Raw genomic sequence first — 20,562 nt, forward strand, 5'->3', positions numbered from 1 at the left:
TACAGAGATCCTTCCCCCACAAGCTATTTCATCACCTCCGCCACCAGCTAATTCATCCCCCCTATCGACCCGCAACAGACAGTGTATGACCCCCCTATCCAATTCATTAACCCCCCCTTGTAGCCAGTTCATTACCTCCCTATTGCCATTTCATTAATCCCCCCTATCCAGTTCATTAACCCCCTTCTAGCCAGTTCATTACCTCCCCATTTTCACTTCATTAATCCCCTCCCCTAGCCATTCCATTAATCCCCCCATCCAATTCATAAGCCCCCCTCTAACCAGTTCATTACCACCCCATTTTCACTCCATTAATCCCCCCTATCCAATCCATACTAGCCAGTTCATTAATCCCCCCATATCCAATTTATAAGACCCCCCTCGTTAACCACATTAGCCAGTTCATTAGTCCCCCCAGTCATCCCCCCCTCTCCACATCCGAAGTGTCTCCCCCCCTTCCCCCTGATATTTAACAAGCTGCACTTACCTTGCTGTCTTCTGTTCCTCCTCTCACCAGCCGGCGCTTCTGTCATCTTCACACGCAGCTAACAGCATCCAACGCTGTCAGCTGCACTGTCACTGCGGGCGCGCTCTCTGTGATTAGTGTGGTCACGTGAGATGTGAGATCTCACGTGACCACACTAAGCAATACACTGACTAACAGCAGCAGCTAACAGCTTACAGCATCAGATGCTGTTAGCTGCGTGATTGGGTATAGAAACATGCGGGACCGCCTCCTTGTGGACAGGGGCGGCCCCATCAGAGGAGAAGGAAGCCGATCGCCGGCATTTGAATAAAAAAAAAAAACAGCTTGCTAGTATGCCGTGCTGCGCCCCCCAGGACTCAGCGCCCCAGGCTGCAGCCTGGTCAGCCTAGTGGTTGATCAAGCACTGTCTAGTTTGCACATGTAACACTACACAAAAACATGTTTTAAAAACTCCACAAAAGTGTTATCCCTTATTGGTATACATAAGCAAATATTTTTAATATATCAATATGTTCTCATTATTATCATTTTATTTATATGTTTGTTTACTATTTACAATTGCTTTCATTTAAAAATGTTGAATTGTGGAGACTACTAATTCAGCACTGCACATAGAGGGATGTGCTAGCATGAATGTAAGTCATCAGAGTCAAAGTGTTGCTCTCTGATGATCCTTGCATGTTATTAGGCATATGTAATCTCTTGTGTTAATTGAATAGAGATGACAGTTTATTCTTTAATAGTGACGGAGATACATTCCCATTGTCTCCCTCTTTCAACAGACAAAATATCTGAAGGTTAGGAATCTTTGTTCCCTTTGACTCAGTTTTTAACCATCAGACACAATATCCAGCTCTTATAGAAGTCACGATTCAGTATTTAGTACTGACCTGTGATAAATATACTAAACAAATTTATGGAACATATTTCCTTTGGTGAAATTTTAGCATGAGGTTAATTATTAGCTCAGGGTTACAGTTTTCTCCCATAAATTATTTTATTGATATCTTTTTAACCTTTAAGAGAATCTTCTGTGTACTATAGTTAGTGAGTAATCTGCATTCAGCCAAATATTAAGGGTTCTTAGCAAGAGTCATGTTTACGTAAAAATAAGCTCAAATTACAGACATCATTTTATAATTAATTCTAAGCCTGCTTCTTTTCAATTTGCAGTTTAGTTTGTGGCGCAAACTTTTGTAAAAGAGATTTTTTTTGTCCAAACGCTGAAATATAGATTTGCTGCATACCTTACTGTCTCCATGTGACCCTCCAGGGTTTTCCTTGTCCAAACCTTCTGTAAATATTTGTCAAGGCTATAAAGAGTTGACCACACCCAATGCTTTTTTATTGCAGCCCTTCCTTCCTCTGTCTGACAGTGGCCTTATTTACGACTCCGATGAGAGTATTCCAAGTGAGGATGATGAGGATGATGATGCATTTCTTTCTGACACACAAATACAAGAGCATATCAATTCTTGTTCCTACAGGTAAAAAGAAAAGAATCAGTGTTATGTAAATGGATTTTTCTCTTTCCTACCACTGGGGGACACTGCTAGACATTGGGGTATAGTAACTTGCCATTAAATTGTGCGTGTATAAATATATATATATATATATATATATATATATATATATATATATATATATATATATATATATATATATATATATATATTGTATATATATTGTATATGTGTGTGTGTGTGACTAGATGTCAGAAATATAACATACATAGAATAATGGTATTATAGTACAATAATTGATAATAGTCGTCTGGGCTTGCTCCAGCAAACACCCGGGTTTTTGGTGCAGAATGAATGGGGTATTAGTTTACACAATGAGTGGTGACATTGGTGCAGTATGAATGGTCCCAGCTCTAATTCCCGGGTCATCGGACCTGGGTCTTTTGGTGGGGTAATTCCCGGGTCTGCCCCTGAAAGCCTGCACTGTGAATGGTGTGACCCGGGTTTTTCAACCCGGGTCTCACCAGACACAATGTTAAAGTAATAAAAAAAAAAGGCAAAGAAAACACATCAAAAGAGGAGCCAATCAAAGCTCCTCTTGTGATGTTGGCATGGAGACCCCGGGCAGACCCGTGTTCAGTATGAACGCGGTCTACCTGGGAATTTGACTCCGGAGGGAGCCTCTGTCTCCCGGCAATGTCTCGGGTTCATATATGCGGGATATTGCCTGGGCAGCAGTATGTAAGCAGTATAACCAGGACAAGATGCCTACCACAGATCAGTAACATGTAGGGGGTTAGTTATGGTAAATAAGCATATCATAGTAAACCTAGTTAAATGTTTGGAAGATTAATGTGCTTTTACCTTTTCTTTGGTGCAATTTATTTGTATATTTATAAAAGAAATTCAAACATTTTGAAAGCTGCAGTAGACCAACAAATCTGTAGCAATGTATTAGGGACAGAGATCTCAGAAGAGGTATGGCTAAATGGCCTGTATATTAATGTAATGTGTAATGCACACTGAATCTGTTTTTCCATTTGTATTTGCCTAATGTAAATCCTAAGCAATTAATATATAATATTTTTCAATTTGCAGGAATTTACCTAGCTTCAATGGTTACTAAATCTGCTATAGTTTAAGTTGCCTAGAGAGATCTTGCCAAAAGCCTACTTTCTCTCCTATTAATATGTGACAATATTCTCACAACACAACAGGTTAGGTACATGTCCTAATGCCAGGTCAGGTCTGATGTAACTGTCAAAAGGTGGCAGGACACGTGTAGAAGTCCCAAAAATGACCGAAAGCGGCAAAGGAGAGATCTAAAATATGTTTGTTACTTACATTCTCCTGTACTGTGCACAATTAATCAAAGAAAGTTATATTTTAGTGTAACCTTTAATTGTCTAAACTCTTAACGTTAACTGATAGCGGGTGTTTAGATTGTCAACACCAATAAATTAAGTGACATTATTAATGCAATGAGAAGCCCATTAATCCAATGCACTTTGTATATAAGGTCTACGATCTCATTTGTTACAATATTGTTGTTTGCAGCTGGACACTAATACGATTGGCAATGGTGAAACTTGCAATCAACAACCTTAAGAATTTCTTTCCGATTGCTGGACTAGAACTAACAGGTTGGTTGCCATGTGTATTTATGTCTGTGTATATCGATGACAATGATAAACTGGAAGCACTTAACGGATCACACTAGGAGCTTGCTATAACAGTGTTTTGCTAATGCCGAAAATTTCCATGGGAGACAGACCACGTTTCTCAAAGTTACACTGGATAAGCTAAACAAAACATTAAAATAACTGTTCCATAACAACTGAGGGCACTAAATGGCCTGGGCATGTGCCGCATTATCAAAAATCCAGCATGTATAGCATAACTGCTATATTTTCTTTAAGAAAAAAAATATATTTAAAACTCTTTTTACGTGTATTATTTTGTCCAGTAATGCAAATTTAAATTATGTTAATGTACAAAAAGAAGATTTTTTTACTCCCCGCAAAATCGATTTCTCTTACTCCATTGGCGGACACTTCGAGACATTGGGGTATAGTAGGTGGAACCTAGGAGTAAGGCACTTAGACTTATCTTTTTTTCCTCCCCTACTATGCCCCTCCTCTCCAGTAACCTCCGTTTTGTCTAACCAAGCTTGTGAGAAAGAGGAACCCTGTAGGCTAAAATAATTTTGTTTTTTAGTAATAAAATTTTCACAACAGAACTATTTACAGAGCAAAGGAGGGTGCGCAGTGTCCCCCAATGGAGTAAGAGAAATCGTTTTTACAGTGATTAAAAATCTTCTTTTCTCTTTCCTACCATTGTGGGACACTGCGAGACATCGGAGACATACCAAAGTTGCCTCTAAGGGAGGGAATGCTCTGGAACGACTGCATGCAACACTCTGCATCCAAAACTCGCATCTGCAGATGCAAAGCCCTGCAGACTGTAAAATTTTGTAAAGGTGTGGACAGATGATCATGTTGCCGTTCAACATAGCTGCTCTGCCGAAACCCCATGGCGGGCCGCCCAAGATTCGCCGACAGCTCTGGTTGAATGAGCTTTTAGCGCTGCTAGGACGGGCTGAGACGCGCGGATATAAGCCAAAGAAATAGTGGACGTTATCCACCGGGCAAGGGACTGTCTAGAGGCCGGTCAGACTTGCTTCTGGGCATTGTAAAGAACATAAAGGTCCTTTGTTCTGTGGACTGAGGCCTTGCGGTCAACATAAAGTCGCAGAGCCCTCACAACGTCCAGCAACAGAAACTTGTCTCTTGGAGAAGAGGACGATGGGCTGAAAGCAGGGACCACGATTTCCTGGTTTAAGTGGAACCTAGACACTACCTTGGGAATAAAGGAAGGCTTGCTGCACAGGACCGCTCTATCCTCATGGAAAATTAAGAAGGGAGAGTTTCAGCAAAGTGGTGCAAATTCTAAAGTATTAGAGCGGCTTCACCTGACTTTGGTCGTCTTTGCAATTCTCTTGCTTTACCCTTAATGAGGTTAAGGAATTACCCTTTGTAACATGAAAGCACCTAGTGGTTCTGCTTTTGCTGGTCACAGTATTCCGTTTTATCTGTATGTACAGCAATCTGGGAGCCAGGAACTAAATTGAACAGCTCTATGTTCCTACACAGGATCCTGGGATCAGGGTCCACCTATGACGGTCCACATGGAGTGCATGGCTTCCATTTGCACTGGACATTTGTAAACCTCCATTAGGAGATATGGGTACTTTTATTAGTGTTTATAAATATTCATTTAGTATAATGGATTGAAGAGCAAATTGTAGCCAGGTCTGCTGTTAATATGGTTACCACCTGCAGAATTATTCCATAGATTATTAAAATCTGACATTAAAAATTGATTGTGTTTTTTCAGACCTACCTGTTACATCTCCACTTGGCATTGCGGTTGTCAAAAACCTAGAAAATTGGGAGCAAATTCTTCATGAAAGAATAGACCAATTTGAAGGCCCACCACCCAATTATATTAACACATATCCCAGTGAACTAGCCGCTGGCGCGGGACCTGCTATTCTACGTCACAAAGCAATGTTGGACCCGGAAAATACACCATTCAAGTAAGAAACTAGTTACTTTACAAGATGTTATTTTATTGTATATTGAGTTAAAGAAAATATTATATTATGAAAACAATTTTATCATAAGAACACTATAATGAAAAAAATATTCATGCTTAGGATTATGGTTTCTGATCAATATAACATATTAATAATAAGTTAAAATTCCTCTCTTTGGATTTATAGATTTGAGATCTGCTGTTTCTTCCCTCAAACTTTTATCCAAATAAAATATGAGATCCGCAGTAATGTATAAAAATAAACATACAGTTTTGATGATGGCGTCCCTCTGAATAAATTGCTACATGCTATACACTGTAGGTAACAGTGAAGGGGTTGTTTACTCAAACTAAAAATTACACTAGGAATGAAGTGGGGGATTCCAATCACGTGAAATCCCGCCTGTTACTTGAATGGGGGGGGGGGGGTTGCACACACACACACGCACCTACACACCCACCTACCGTACTACCAATTAGTGGTATGTAAGTTCATTTAACATCCCCATTAATAAACCTTTAAGGTGGCATTAGATGTTTTTTTTGCAATATTTCTGTTTTGCTACTTTTAGAGATGAGATTTAGGTAGAGAGCTCTATGAATGGGCGATTTCTTACGAATGTTAAAATCACCATAAATAAATTGTTTATTCCCTAAACTCTCCAATCTATTAAAAAAATGATTACTTGACATTTAGATAATGTTACTCTGCTTACTAAAGCTGGGTACACACTACAGAAATTTCGACCAACTTTTTATGCCGAGCGATTTTACATGCGATCGATGTTCCGATCGCTCGGTCCATGGACTGCATACACACTAGCCTTGTTTAGGACGATAAAGGGAAGAGCGGACATCCCTTTAGCGACTTTTTACAGCCATGTTGTCGTGAGCAATGACTGTAATTTCGTACTCACTGTTGTGGATCGGTCAGAAGTTTATACACACTATACAGCGGAAACGAGATTGGAACGAAAATATTAAACGGTACGACCAACCAAATGAGGCGATAATTGTCCATTTGGGCAGACTTTCGACCATCGTGTCACTGCACACACTGACCCAACTTTTGAACGAGCGGTCGTATGTCGGCTGTTTGAGCCGATTATTGGACGAAAACAGTGTAGTGTGTACCCAGCTTAACATTATAGTTTTCCCCATTCACCTATAGAAATGAATGGGAAAGTCTGAGCCAATCAAAAGTAATGTTCACATGTGTGCCACTTGTGATTGGCTGAGAAAGTACTAATCTTCAACCTCATTGAAACAATGTGGCACTATTCATGCTAGTGCTTGTAGTTCTGGCAGCCACAGCTTCCTGTGACTTGTAGATCCACAATAGATTTTCAGATTTTGTTTTTTCACTATTATTTTTTTATTTTCTTTTATTATTAATAATAATAAATATTTTATAGAGCATTTTTGCATTACTTTTAATCAGCAAGGCATTTCTACAGGCTTTCTACACCCATTGAAATGAATTGTTCACTGAAATGAAAGGGGTCACTCTTCTCAATTTGTTTCAGTGCCTGAAACCAGTGAGATTGTTTACTAGACTCCCACTGCTGTACTTCACAATGTGGAAATAGATGAATCGAAATGTATGGAGATAATAATTTTTATTGTTTTTTTGAAGGGTTGAAAAAGTGCAGGTTTGCATGATGTGTCTTTAGCGGATCATGTAACTTGCAAATCACTAAAAAATAATAGATTTGCTCATAATCATCCAATGATAGATCCCTTAAGGATACAAAGATATTGTATGTAATTTTGTTTATAACCGTGTGATCACTATTGAATTGTATTTCAGACAGAATAACTTGAATATTTTCAAACCATTATTAAATTTATGGTATTTGCTCGAATGAGATGTGTATATATAGTATATGTAGTTTCCTTTTCCTAAAGATATGACAATAATATTTTAAAACAGGTCCAAAGATTACTCTGCGTTTCCTGTCAAACGAATCTGGCATTACTTAGTCAAGCAAGAGCTCCTCCAGGAAACGTTTATAAGATACATCTTTACAAAGAAAAGGAAACAAAGTGAGGTAAATCTAGAGATCTAAATATGTTTTTTAACATCAGTCCCTGTGCCGCATTTTTGGGTAATCAAGCTTTTTGCTGTTATTTTGATTCGTTGTCCCCCCCCTTATTTTATAAGCAAATTTAGTAGTGAAGTGTTAGATTATATGGTGTTGGGGGAAGGTCAAGCAACTATATTGGTTACATTAATTTCATGAGCAGCAAAAGCATTACCTCAGAAGTGTTTGGAGTTAATTAAGAAAATTATAAATACTTGTAGTGGAACATAGAGAAAAGGAAATGTCTATGTAAGTATGATGTTTCCACTCTTTTTCCTCTTGTTTATTTGTCTTTTCAGCATTGTGGTGTTTTTGCATTTTTTTATGTTATCATTGTTTTTTGTTTTCATGTGTTGCTATAGACATGTGTTTATTGTGCATGACAAATATGACTATTTCCTAATAGTGATATGGAATGTCTCATATATTTTTTTTCTTGTATGTGTTTCTTTGTGCATGTGTTTTCGTGTTTGTGATTGTGTGGTGTCAAGTAGTCTGTAGACGACAGTGCGGAGCGTGTCAGAGTAGACACCATAGCAGATCTTCTGAATAAACAGGTAGTATGGCTTGTAAAGGCTCCTTCTTCTCTAGCACTCTCTTCTATGATCACTGCTACCAGCATTTTATATACTTATTTTCTTCACTGCAGGGACTTTACCTGGATAACTACTTTGCTAATATGCTTACATTGACTGACAAAATTTATCTTTTATGGATTTCTTATTAACATTCTATATTTAATACTAATACTGAATATATTTTCTGATTTGGAGAAAACTCCCATTTCAATAAAGTGCTGGAACAAGTGAACTTTGATTGCATGCATTTTAACTAATTTTACATGTGCTTTTAAAAAAACAAAAAAAAACAAAACATCTCTTTCCAAGAGTTGCTGTAGTGATGCACAAATGTTGTTGCAGGTTGAAGCTGATCTTGGTTATCCAGGTGGAAAAGCAAAAATAATTCACAAGGAATCTGATATAATAATGGCTTTTGCCATTAACAAGGTAAGACAATGTAAACATTTAAATGCAAAACTATATTCTTAAATATAAATTTACCCTGCACTGTTTTATGCTGAGTAAGGAATAGTTCTATCATCTCGGATCGCTTTACAGGAACTTCCATTTACCTCCATATAGGTCACGGCAACATGTGTTGTGATGTGTGATTTTTTTTTTTTACTAGTGTGTGTGTGTATGTGTATATATATATATATATATATATATATATATATATATATATACTTCAGTTATAGACTTCTTTTAACCTATTTATCCTCTCATCCCAAATACTTGGACATGTAGTATTTATATCTGTTCCATGTTATCTCAGTATGTGAGAGGCTTAGAATTAAATACAATTGACATTTATCAGGGGCTCGTCCTGAAATGTCTATGAACTTTTAATGGCCAGTAGTAACTTTCATCCGTGTATAATATATATATATATATATATATATATATATATATATATATATATATATATATATATATTAAAACAATGTGAAAAAGACAACGGCGCTCAGTGCAAAACACCAATGATCACGTGTTTAAAACCTGTGCTCAAAATATTTAAAGTCACATACATTAGGCTGCTTCCCTTTGATACATCAGCTTGCAGATGTACAATCTAAATACACAAACGAGAAAAAGAAGCGCCAAAACATAGTGTGATATTGCCAAGTTGGAGCAGTGATCAGATTGATTATCAAATTATCCTCGTACCAGATAAATAATATAATTTCGCTTATCTGAGATAGTATCCCTCTGCGAACTCCAGATCCTTCTTATGCAGTTTAGGGTATTCCAAACTATAACTCAGATAGAAAATAGCAAATAATAGAGTAGTGCGTTTTAACAAAAGTGAAACATCATTTAATTCATAAAATTGTATCCATAGACAACAATTCAATGCCCGTACATTATATAAAATCAATTCAAGCTTATCTGTGCACTAGAATCATCCACTGTCCAGTTAGGGTCTAGATGATCATCCTTTTGATAAAGTCTAACAGACGAAACGCGTCAAGGATCTTCTCTGAGGTGCACTCGTTTTTCGGATTCACTAGCTGAGGACGCATTGTCACTTGCCTGAGAGGGCTGAGGAATCTTATCCCCTGTCGGTGTATTGATGTTAAGGAGCCAGGATTACCGGTGTTTGGCGAGACCCTAACTGGACAGTGGATGATTCTAGTGCACAGATAAGCTTGAATTGATTTTATATAATGTACGGGCATTGAATTGTTGTCTATGGATACAATTTTATGAATTAAATGATGTTTCACTTTTGTTAAAACGCACTACTCTATTATTTGCTATTTTCTATCTGAGTTATAGTTTGGAATACCCTAAACTGCATAAGAAGGATCTGGAGTTCGCAGAGGGATACTATCTCAGATAAGCGAAATTATATTATTTATCTGGTACGAGGATAATTTGATAATCAATCTGATCACTGCTCCAACTTGGCAATATCACACTATGTTTTGGCGCTTCTTTTTCTCGTTTGTGTGTGTGTATATATATATATCTATCTATCTATACACATCTCTATCGACTGATTGGTAAAGAGTATGTTATAAGGCTCAACTTATTTTTGAACAAGAACATTATTTCTCTTTAGAAAATTAGATTATTTTTTTAAATTTACAAATTAATGAAAATGCACTATTTTATCTAGGCAAGCGGAAATGAAATAGTCTTGGCTTCCACGCATGATGTGCAAGAACTTGATGTATCTTGTCTCTTGGCTGCTCAGCCTTATATATGGATTGGGGAAGAGTATGACCGAGAATCTAAGAGGTTAGTCTCTCTCTGCATTTCCATTTCTAATACCTTTATTACTTCGTATTCAGGATGCCATTGACAAGTACTTGACTTTGTTTTTCCCTAGTTCTGATGACCTAGATTTTAGAGGATCCACCACAGCCATTCATCAGTCAAGTGTGGCTTCCTTTAACCTGGGCCAGATGCAATCCTCTTCATCCATGCCTTGGCTGGGGAGTGGGCAGACAAGCACTGGAGCTGGCATTGTATGCATATTTCCCTACATTTATATAAAAGTAGCTCTGCACTGATACATACATAAAATTTTATTTTCTTATAAACCAGGACTGTTTATGTAATATTTTCCTTTGTGGGGCTTTGGGTTAAATTTATTTTCTAGTTTTATACATCACGGTGCATTCATTGAAATTAATTCTGGGAATTAATCTTTTTCAGCTGGATTATAAACATTAAGTAACATGGCAGAATTTGTAATATAAAATTGCTTCTTTGTACAACATTAAGAGTCTGTTTTCAGATCTGTCTAAACATATTGATTTTACATTTACGCTTTCCTTTTGACGTCTTCCTGAAAGCTGATAAAACGGAACCTGCATAATGTTAAAAGAATGGCCTCACATCCAGTCCACCAGTACTGTAAGTAATAGATGTGAGACCCAAATGTGCTTTCAAACAGTTAGCTAAACTTGAGCAGAATGACGCAATGTTTGTTTCATTTGTTTACACTAGATCTGACCGGAGCTCAGGATGGCAGTGTCCGTATGTTTGAATGGAGTCGTCCCCAGCAGCTCATCTGCTTCCGCCAGGCTGGAAATGCCCGGGTTACCAGATTGTACTTTAATTCCCAAGGCAACAAGGTTTTTTTCTTTTTGTGGATTATTACATACTTTTTCAGCTGTTGGTTACCCTGCAAGGGACCAACTGAACACATTATTGGACATACATTAAAAGCTTTTTAAGTTCATGTTGTTCTTCATGACTGATGGATGTCATGGATACATGTGTCTAGTGATTAGATTCCCAACAGATTTATTTTTATTAATATTGATTTATATACCCCCAGACTGCTCCGCAATCCTTTACATTTGGGAACAAACATAGAAATAAATACACATGCTTAATAATAATCTGTGAAGTTTAAATAAAATAAACAAGTGTATGGTAAAATAAGCAAGTGAAAAACGATGTTGGCAAACTTCCCCCCTGCTTCCAATGCACCTTAGTTAGATAAGAGAAAAATGAATATAGTGAGGATGGACTTAGCTGGACAGGAAGCTCCTGTTGGAAATACTGTTACTAGATCTCTACATGTGTCTTTATCTTATGTGCATGTTGAACATGAGTTTTAATTTCATGACTGTCATTTCATATTCTGTCATTATAATATATAGTGTGGTGTAGCCGATGGAGAAGGATTTTTAAGCATTTGGCAAGTAAACCAGGCAGTCTCTAATCCAAAACCTTACCTGGTAAGTTGGTGAAAAAGAGGAATACTTAGTCGATGTATACTTCATAAAATTATGAACGTCTAGAATGTGTACATCTTTATACATGTTGGGACTGAAGCTATGATATGTGTGTGTGTATATGTGTATATGTGTGTGTGTGTATGTGTATATATATATATATATATATATATATATATATATATATATATATATATATATATATATATATGTTAACCCGTGCGTGATACTCATGCATTCTAGTCAAATCAAGCTACTTAAGGTGTTAAAAAGGTTCTTGTCATGCATTTGGGGCTAGGCCAGGCCTCCTCAGGGGAAGAGCGTTACTTCCCGACGTAAGCGCCCTTTTTTAACATGGTTTTGTCCACATGTCACAACCTCATCATTCTTCTCCATCACCTCATCCTTCATCTTCATCGCCACATCCTTAATCTCCATCGTCTTACTGTTCTAAAACCTCTCGATACACAACGTTTCTGCTAAACACCTTATCGCTGTGCTCAATCAGTCTTCCTTGAAGGGGAGTATTCATAACCTGCACTTTCACATCACTGCTTCTCCGTACTCGTGAAAATGCGACATACAATTGTCCATGACCAAACACAGGCTCTGGTAAATAAATACCCACATGGTCAAGAGTTTGAGCCCTCAACTCGTAAATTTAGCCTTTACTACCCCTCCCACGGGGGGAAGGGGGGATGATGGAAGTTAACTGACTTCACTATTCTAATTTTTTTGCCAAATAATGTCAGTATACCAAATTTCAGGTCAATTGGATGAGCCCTTTCTGAGAAAATAGTTTTTTTCCACACACACTAACACACGTCGCTAGGCTTATATATATATATATATATATATATGTGTGTGTGTATGTATTATACTCTGAACAACTAATGACCGTAGCATTGGGACATGGTGTGTGGTACGTATTAATTAAAATACAAAGAGAAATCCATAAGGTCCATCAATGCATTACATGGTTGTTGATTTATGGTAAGGTAAACAGACCGCATTTACTGATTTTATGAAAAAACATCAAATCCTTAAAAAAAACAAAAAAAAACCCAAAACAAATAGCAATCAGATTTCACCTTATCTCATGTCAATACAAAATAAGAAGGAAAAAAAAATAGTATTAGTCAAAAAAGTGCATGAATACCAGTAACAGAGGAGATAAGTGACAGAGAAGTGCTGGACAGGAGTCTATAAGGATAGTATAATTTTGTAGGTGTTACTCGCAGACAGTCGTTTGAGATAGCTGTTTGTAGCACGTGTTATGTTTGTTCAAATGGGGTGTGCCGCAATGGTCAAAGTGGAAATTTAGAAGTGGCGGTATGAAAATTGTGTGGGGCATGGATTTTTATAGTGTTACAATGAAGGCAGTAGGAGAAGTGGCGGTATGGAATAGCACCGTATACACCACCACTGGTGTGCAGTCCATCTGCAGGTTACATCATACATGAGCCTGAGCGCTGTCTTTGTATCATGTAAATGCATGAGAAACAGAACAGACTGTGCACACAGTCATATGTCTTTCTAAGTCTAATCTGTCTATCTAATCTCTAGAGCAGCATCAAGGTTATATTTCACAGTGAAAATTCTGCTTGGGAATACAGCTGACCTTTAAATTATCTTTATATTTTTTTAAGCCGTGATTCATAATAATACCTAGTAAACATTTTATTTCCTATTTTGAGATTTTTAATGTGAACAAGTAAAGCCTCATCTCTGGCTGCAGCCAGAAGCCAGTGTTATGTACTTGCATGGCCTTGTATCTACAATATGTTACGGTATGATCAGAGTAAGGAAGATTTCTGCCTTAAAGGTAATTTTGTGTTTACAGCTGCAGGGAGAATGATAAACGGATTAAACCTTTACATTATAATTGGTTGAAATATGTATGCATGTTGAAGTTGCTGAATTTATTTATAATCAATGGTTTCCAGCAAACCTTAAAATTGCTTGATTTCTATTTGTGTATTCTGTGGCATTAAGTTACCCTTTTCCCTAAAACTCAAAGCAATCAGCCTCTTCTGACGCTTTTGCAAATCCAATAGTGTGCTTTCTAAAGCTCCCTGATTGCAGCGTTACATCTTGTTAACCAGACTGCTATAACTAGTGTGTATGTAGAAGCTTCTAGAAGGAACTGAAACGTGGGTGCTGCTTGCTCAAATTGTGATCTATACATGTTATAAGGTGTATCCGTAGTAGAATAAATGTTAGACCAAAGTAACAGATTCCTGATTATTGATATAGCGCAGTTGTGTATTATAGGTTACTGTCTATAAAATACTGTATAAATAATATCCCTGTACACAGTCATCTTTTAGCTCCAGAGCCTCTCTGAATATTTATCATTATACAGATTAGTATCCATTTACACATTTCTGTGGATTTTATGTAGACTCTGTTACTATGAAATGAACCCTACATATATACTTTTAATACAACAAGGTTGCTGTTTTTGTACAATTCCTGTTTGTTAAATACAGAAAGCGGCTCTTAACCAGTATATATATATATAATTAGGTAGAGCATTACCCGTGTCTGTAAAAAGATATTTAGGACCTAGGCAGCACAGATTGTCATCAGTTAAAAAAGTTGTACTTGCAAAGAAACCGTGTATTAAAATATCTATCTTTTAATGGTGGTGGGCAACAGGTGGCCTGCTGATCCTTCACCTTTGTCCCACCAAATAGCTACTCATGATCTTATTCTCTGCTTTGTTAAAGCAGAGATTAAGACAGACCAGGGGCAGCCGACTTCCACATCACATGATGCAGGGATGTCACGCTGTATAACAGAGGAGGAGGGAGTACAGCGTGCTCTCTCTCCTTCTGTGCAGGCCTTTGGAGGGTTGCGGCCCATCATCAACATCAGCTATTTATATAGCGCCACTAATTCCGCAGCGCTGTACAGAGAACTCATTCGCATCAGTCCCTGCCCCATTGGGGCTTACAGTCTACGTTCCCTAACATACTTACACACACAATTTTGATAGCAGCCAGTTAACCTAGCAGTATGTTTTTGGAGTGTGGGAGGAAACCCACGCAAACACTGGGAGATCATACAAACTCCTCACAAATAAGGCCATGGCCGGGAATCAAACTCATGACCCCAGTGCTGTGAGGCTGAAGTGCTAACCACTAGGCCACTGTGCTGCCCACGAAGAAGACGAGATTGCCCATCACTTATCTATCAGCATCGTTTATTTTACAGAGCCACAAAACTCTGCATCGCTGTACAAGCAGGAGTATAAATCATGCAAAATACCGGTTGCATATAAAACAGTACAAGTACAGACGAGGTTGACAGAGGGTAGAGCTTACAGTCTAGAGATGCTGAAAGTATTATTCACCATCTCTCCAAATATTTACTTGTTAATTCAGTGGATATGCACATACACTGCCAGCAAATTTTCTAGAGAATAGTTCACTTCTAACATTCTTTATCACAGATAAAATACACAAGAACTCTAGAAATGGGAGCGATTATAATGAATCTCCTGGGAAACTGGACATTACATAGTTGCATCAGAAATCCGCTATGTTGTTCTTTCCCAGTTACATCTGTGGAAAGGCAAACTTCATTAGGGCTGCTTGTCTTACAGTGGATGGGAAAAAATAATTCCAGCTAAAAATGGTACTCAGACTCCCAATACAAGCAAAAGAAATTTAAAGCGGTGTCTTAAAGGTTTTACGGAACTGTCAGCTTAGTCACTGCACAGTCGACAGTCGAAATCTGAATAGCATATATATATATATATATATATATATATATATATATATATATATATATATATATATATATATATATATATATATATATATATATACACATATACACACACACAAGTTAACCCGTGCATGATACTCATGCATTCTAGTCAAATCAAGATACTTAAGGTCTTAAAAAGGTTCTTGTCATGCATTTGGGCCTAGCCCAGGCCTCCTCAGGGGAAGAGCGTTACTTCCCGACGCAAGCGCCCTTTTTAATGTGTGTTCATGAGGTAAAATTACCTCACGAAAATGAGTTTGACCCCTCAACTCGTAAATTTAGCCTTTACTACCCCTCCCACGGGGGGAAGGGGGGATGATGGAAGTTAACTGACTTGACTATTCTAATTTTTTTGTCAAATAATGTCAGTATAACAAATTTCAGGTCAATTGGATGAGCCCTTTCTGAGAAAATAGTTTTTTACACACACACACACTAACGCACGCCTCTACACATGTGTGTTCATGAGGTAAAATTACCTCACGAAAATGAGTTTGAGCCCTACCAAATTTCAGCCCTTTTTGAATTTTTTTTCCCACACACACTAAGAATTTAGTAGGTCAGTGTATAACTCTGCCCAGCAGGTGGCGCTGCAACTTGTTTTTTTTTTCACACACAGACGCCACTAAGCATTTATATATTAGATATAGATATATATATATATATATATATATATATATATATATATATATATATATATATATATATATATATAAAAAATATGGGTGAATGTCTTGAAACCGTGGAACACTCCAGAAACACTTGATGGAAAGTAAATAAACCGTAGTGTTCTCCCTATGTATAAGTGGTAAAATCACTCCTAAATGTCTCTGCTCACCTACTGTACTGTAGGTGTGAAAAATATTTATATTGTAATATTATAGACAACATGAACTCTGCCAACCAGCTCCCAAGGCTTTGAAAAAATGAATTCAGAATATTGGAAGATCCCCATCAATTGATTATATCCATAAATGTGAAAAAAAAAGAGAGAGAAATATATATCCATAGTGTACGATGTGTGCTTCAATATAGAAGTGAACAATAGAACATTAAGTGGTAGTGAGAGAAATATATCCCCATAGTGTACGATGTGTGTGCTTCAATATAGAAGTGAACAATAGAACATTAAGTGGTAGTGAGAGAAATATATCCATAGTGTACGATATGTGTGCTTCAATATAGAAGTGAACAATAGAACATTAAGTGGGAGTGAGAGAAATATATCCATAGTGTACGATGTGTGTGCTTCAATATAGAAGTGAACAATAAGTGGGAGTGGTTCAACGGCTCTGACAGAAGGGAGAGACTTCTCTATCTTATGTGAGTGCAATATCATACAATGAGTAAATGATCGCTATAATCCGTTCATGGTAATGTTATGAGCTTTTTATTCACAAACAGAAGTGAGTGAATGTCCTATTGCTCAGTTATATATTGAAGCACATATACATTATGGATATATTTTTCTTCATGATTTTTGGAAGAAGCACTTTATGAGAATCTTTGAATATCCCAATTTCATTTCTTCACCATATATGTAATATAAAGAGCTGCTTGTATAGTATTGTTATTTTGTTTTGTGTTTTCAGAGCTGGCAGTGTCATACTAAAACCACAGGCGACTTTGCATTTGTTACCTCATCCAGCTTGGTTGCAACATCAGGACAGTCCAATGATAACCGGTATGTCGCTAGTGATTGATAATTGAAGTACATTGCATACATTTGATTGCTGGATATGTATCTGTATAAGATAAAATACTTATAAGATTGATTTCTACCTCTATTGGCATATTATAGTTATTACTGTAATTGTACGCATATTATAGTGAGGAGCAAGCTGGTGTGTCAGCCGACTGACCTGACATTTTGTGTTTTTTGTTTTTTTGTGATGACAGATAATCTTAATGTCTATTAAAGAAACGTGTATTAAAGCAAAAAGTAATGCATAATGTGTAGATCTCTTCTCACAGCGTAAATAACGACAGCCCTATGTCTGAAAGCCGATTAAACAATCCTCGCTTAGCTTTAAATGCTATCAATTTTGAAGCAATGTTTTAGAATAATGTGCACAAAGGGGGTGATTAAGGCAGGGATTTAATTTTACATTGCTTGTGAGCAGCAGTATACAAACACTTACGTCAATATGTAACAAACAAATGCCATTGCCCTTCGACTGTTTGCAATTTATAGGAAACTAAAATGAATATCGTTTGTTCATATAATGTAATTTAAACTTTTTAAAGTATAAATTCCTATAAATATTTTTAGGCTAAGAATTCATGTTCACTGCTTTAACTTTGAACTACTGTTTGTTCTTGTCTTTAGAAATGTTTGCCTGTGGGATACATTAATATCGCCCAGTAACAGTCTTGTTCATGGTAAGCAAAAACTATACTGTTTGCGGCTAGATTTGTCTGCATGGTAGCTTGAAGTGCTTCTTATGAAGCCTTCTTATATACCCAATAATGTTTGCAGACTAATTTCTCATCAATCAGACATGGTTATTAATCTCACAGTTTGTTTTCTGCCATTTCACCGACAAAGAGAATATTTCCTAAAAATGTTTAAAAAGTCCCTTGAAGAACAACCTTATTATAGTAATTGTTTTTGTTTATGGTAAATGTTTCTGAACTTTATAAGTGAAGTGAACCATTAGTTCCACATACACAATACATGGCACCTTCATCTAATAAGTACCTAGATATAAAAGTGTGTTTATACATTTTCTCATATCTTAGCTTTCACTTGCCATGATAATGGTGCCACCGTTCTGCAGTACGCACCAAAACAGCAGCTCTTGATTACTGGCGGCAGAAAAGGATGCATCTGTATCTTTGACATTAGACAAAGACAAACCCTTCACACTTTCCAGGCCCATGACTCAGCAGTGAAAGCTCTTGCCTTGGATATCTCTGAGGAGTATTTTGTCACTGGATCAGCAGAGGGTAATATAAAGGTATGGTATACAAATGCTTCCATTCATGTAGAGAAAAATGTCTACACAAATGCATTGTAGTTTATAAAGGGCTGTATGATCAAAATATTGCACAAACTAATTGGAATTATTTTATTTTATGTGATCTAGGTATGGAACTTAACGGATCATCGTCTAATTCATTCCTTTAAAAATGAGCATGCCAAGCAGTCCATATTTCGGAATATTGGTGCAGGTGTCATGCAGATTGAAGCGGGCGAAAACAAGCGCATCTTCTCCTGTGGAGCAGATGGCACTCTAAAAATGAGGATGTTGCCTACCGCCTTGAGGATGCAAACAGGCATTTTCGATATTCTCTAGGCGTTTTTGGGGAATTTTAATTTAAGGCCAGTCTCCACTTTCAAGTTGTGATTCATTGCTGCTAAATGTGTAGGATGATGTAGTTACTGAGGAATTAGAAGCTGCTTAGAATGCAGATATAAAAGTTACTAATAGTGGAGCCAGTTACTGGTGAGTGATAAGGGCATGCATGTCTGCCATATAGATCAAGGTCCGTAAAATTGAGCAAATTAAAGTTTTGTTGGCAGACCAATGGCACACATGCAGAAATGACTGAAACTTTTAGCATCATTCAGTCCAATTGTTAAGATGCTACGATTTCATTTTGTGACCGATCAGAGCTTCAATTAGTGTTGTAACTTTTATGGACAGCAGACTGATATAGAAGAGCACGAACAAAGGAACAAAAGGGATTCAGTGGTCTGGAAAGTTTACACTTGTCACGTGGTATAAGTTATAAATGCTCACAAACTTAATGATACTGTTTAGCATAGGAGCAGTACAGGGGCCAAGTACATATACACAAACGGTAGAATGAAGTAGGGAGTATTTCACAGTGTTCCTGGGCTGCTTGGGAAGTCCTTTGATTGATTTTAAACTGTTTACACATATTCCAGACATTCGCTTCCATATTTGATACGTGTACTCTAAGAAAGCATGTCTATGTTTTTCTCAAATGAAGGTAATGTATGTGTGTACTGTCACTTTCAGATACAAAAGCCAGGAAAATGTGTTGAAAATGAAGTTGTTGTTATTAGCTGCCCAGGGCCAGAATGTCCTCCAGTTATTTTTATTTATTTTTGGGGGGCGTACAGGAAGCAGTCATTTTCCTTGGCATGTATCTTTTTATATTTATATGGTTTTTTTTTTAATAATTTTCTTTTAGTTTGTGATGTTTTTGTTGTTAAACATTGTAATTTGCACATAATTTAACTGCAGTGTTTACCTCACAGTCTACTTTGCACATTACCAATGGTCCACATGGCGATCTAGCTTTTCCATCTTGTTTTCATCCATTGAGACCTATATGTTTGCTATAGTACACGTGAGATTACTTCTCCGCTCTCACGCTTCGTTTTTAAATGCATTTTGGGGTTTGTGCACACACATGATTTTACTCTGCTGGATGTGCATTTGTCACTGAACAGGACCCTGTAGGATCTTGTGACTACTGCTTCAATAGCACACATGTTAAAATGAATGTCAGGCTTCCTGTTGCCAGATAGCTGAAAGTGATGAACTAAATTATTATACAGCGTATGTATAACTATGCAGAGTTAAATATTGTTGGCTTGTAAAATACTAGGCAGTGTTGTCTTTTTTTGATGTACTTTCTCTGTTGTAAACAAACACATTGTTAATAAGCTACTCAAGACTACTGTCTGTATATTTAACTGCCATCCTTAAACTTGTCCTATTATTTCTAATGCAAAGTTTTGTGTGTGTTTTACTGTAAATTATAATTGCATTTCATGCACCTTTCTCTTATAACTTTGCCTTCTCCGAAGACAATTTAAAGATATGAAGTATGTAGATAAGAAGGAGAGAGTCATTGTTTTACCTTTATAAGTTAAATAAACCTCTGTTATTTCACGGAAAAACATTGTCTGTGTTATGTTCT

At 37.0% G+C, this 20,562-nt stretch overlaps 1 protein-coding gene across 3 annotated transcripts in view; it reads left to right on the forward strand.

The window, feature by feature from the left end:
• DMXL2 (Dmx like 2) overlaps positions 1–20,542 on the forward strand; it is a 104,798-nt gene extending 84,256 nt beyond the window's left edge. Inside the window, exons 30-44 of one of the 3 annotated variants that reach the window (XM_075207987.1) lie at positions 1,841–1,974; positions 3,508–3,593; positions 5,347–5,548; positions 7,481–7,598; positions 8,126–8,188; positions 8,552–8,638; positions 10,314–10,435; positions 10,527–10,665; positions 10,996–11,056; positions 11,150–11,277; positions 11,812–11,889; positions 17,256–17,347; positions 17,993–18,045; positions 18,406–18,623; positions 18,753–20,542. In XM_075207987.1, coding sequence (XP_075064088.1) covers positions 1,841–1,974; positions 3,508–3,593; positions 5,347–5,548; positions 7,481–7,598; positions 8,126–8,188; positions 8,552–8,638; positions 10,314–10,435; positions 10,527–10,665; positions 10,996–11,056; positions 11,150–11,277; positions 11,812–11,889; positions 17,256–17,347; positions 17,993–18,045; positions 18,406–18,623; positions 18,753–18,962 — 1,791 coding nt within the window. In that variant the 3' untranslated portion in view covers positions 18,963–20,542. Of the gene's footprint in view, positions 1–1,840; positions 1,975–3,507; positions 3,594–5,346; positions 5,549–7,480; positions 7,599–8,122; positions 8,189–8,551; positions 8,639–10,313; positions 10,436–10,526; positions 10,666–10,995; positions 11,057–11,149; positions 11,278–11,811; positions 11,890–17,255; positions 17,348–17,992; positions 18,046–18,405; positions 18,624–18,752 lie in introns of those variants that run through there. The other 2 variants (XM_075207988.1, XR_012691264.1) reach the window with 2 other exon arrangements.
• The last annotated feature ends 20 nt before the right edge of the window (positions 20,543–20,562 follow it).

The sequence above is a fragment of the Mixophyes fleayi genome, chromosome 4 (genome assembly GCF_038048845.1).
Source record: "Mixophyes fleayi isolate aMixFle1 chromosome 4, aMixFle1.hap1, whole genome shotgun sequence".
Lineage (NCBI taxonomy): Eukaryota > Metazoa > Chordata > Amphibia > Anura > Limnodynastidae > Mixophyes > Mixophyes fleayi.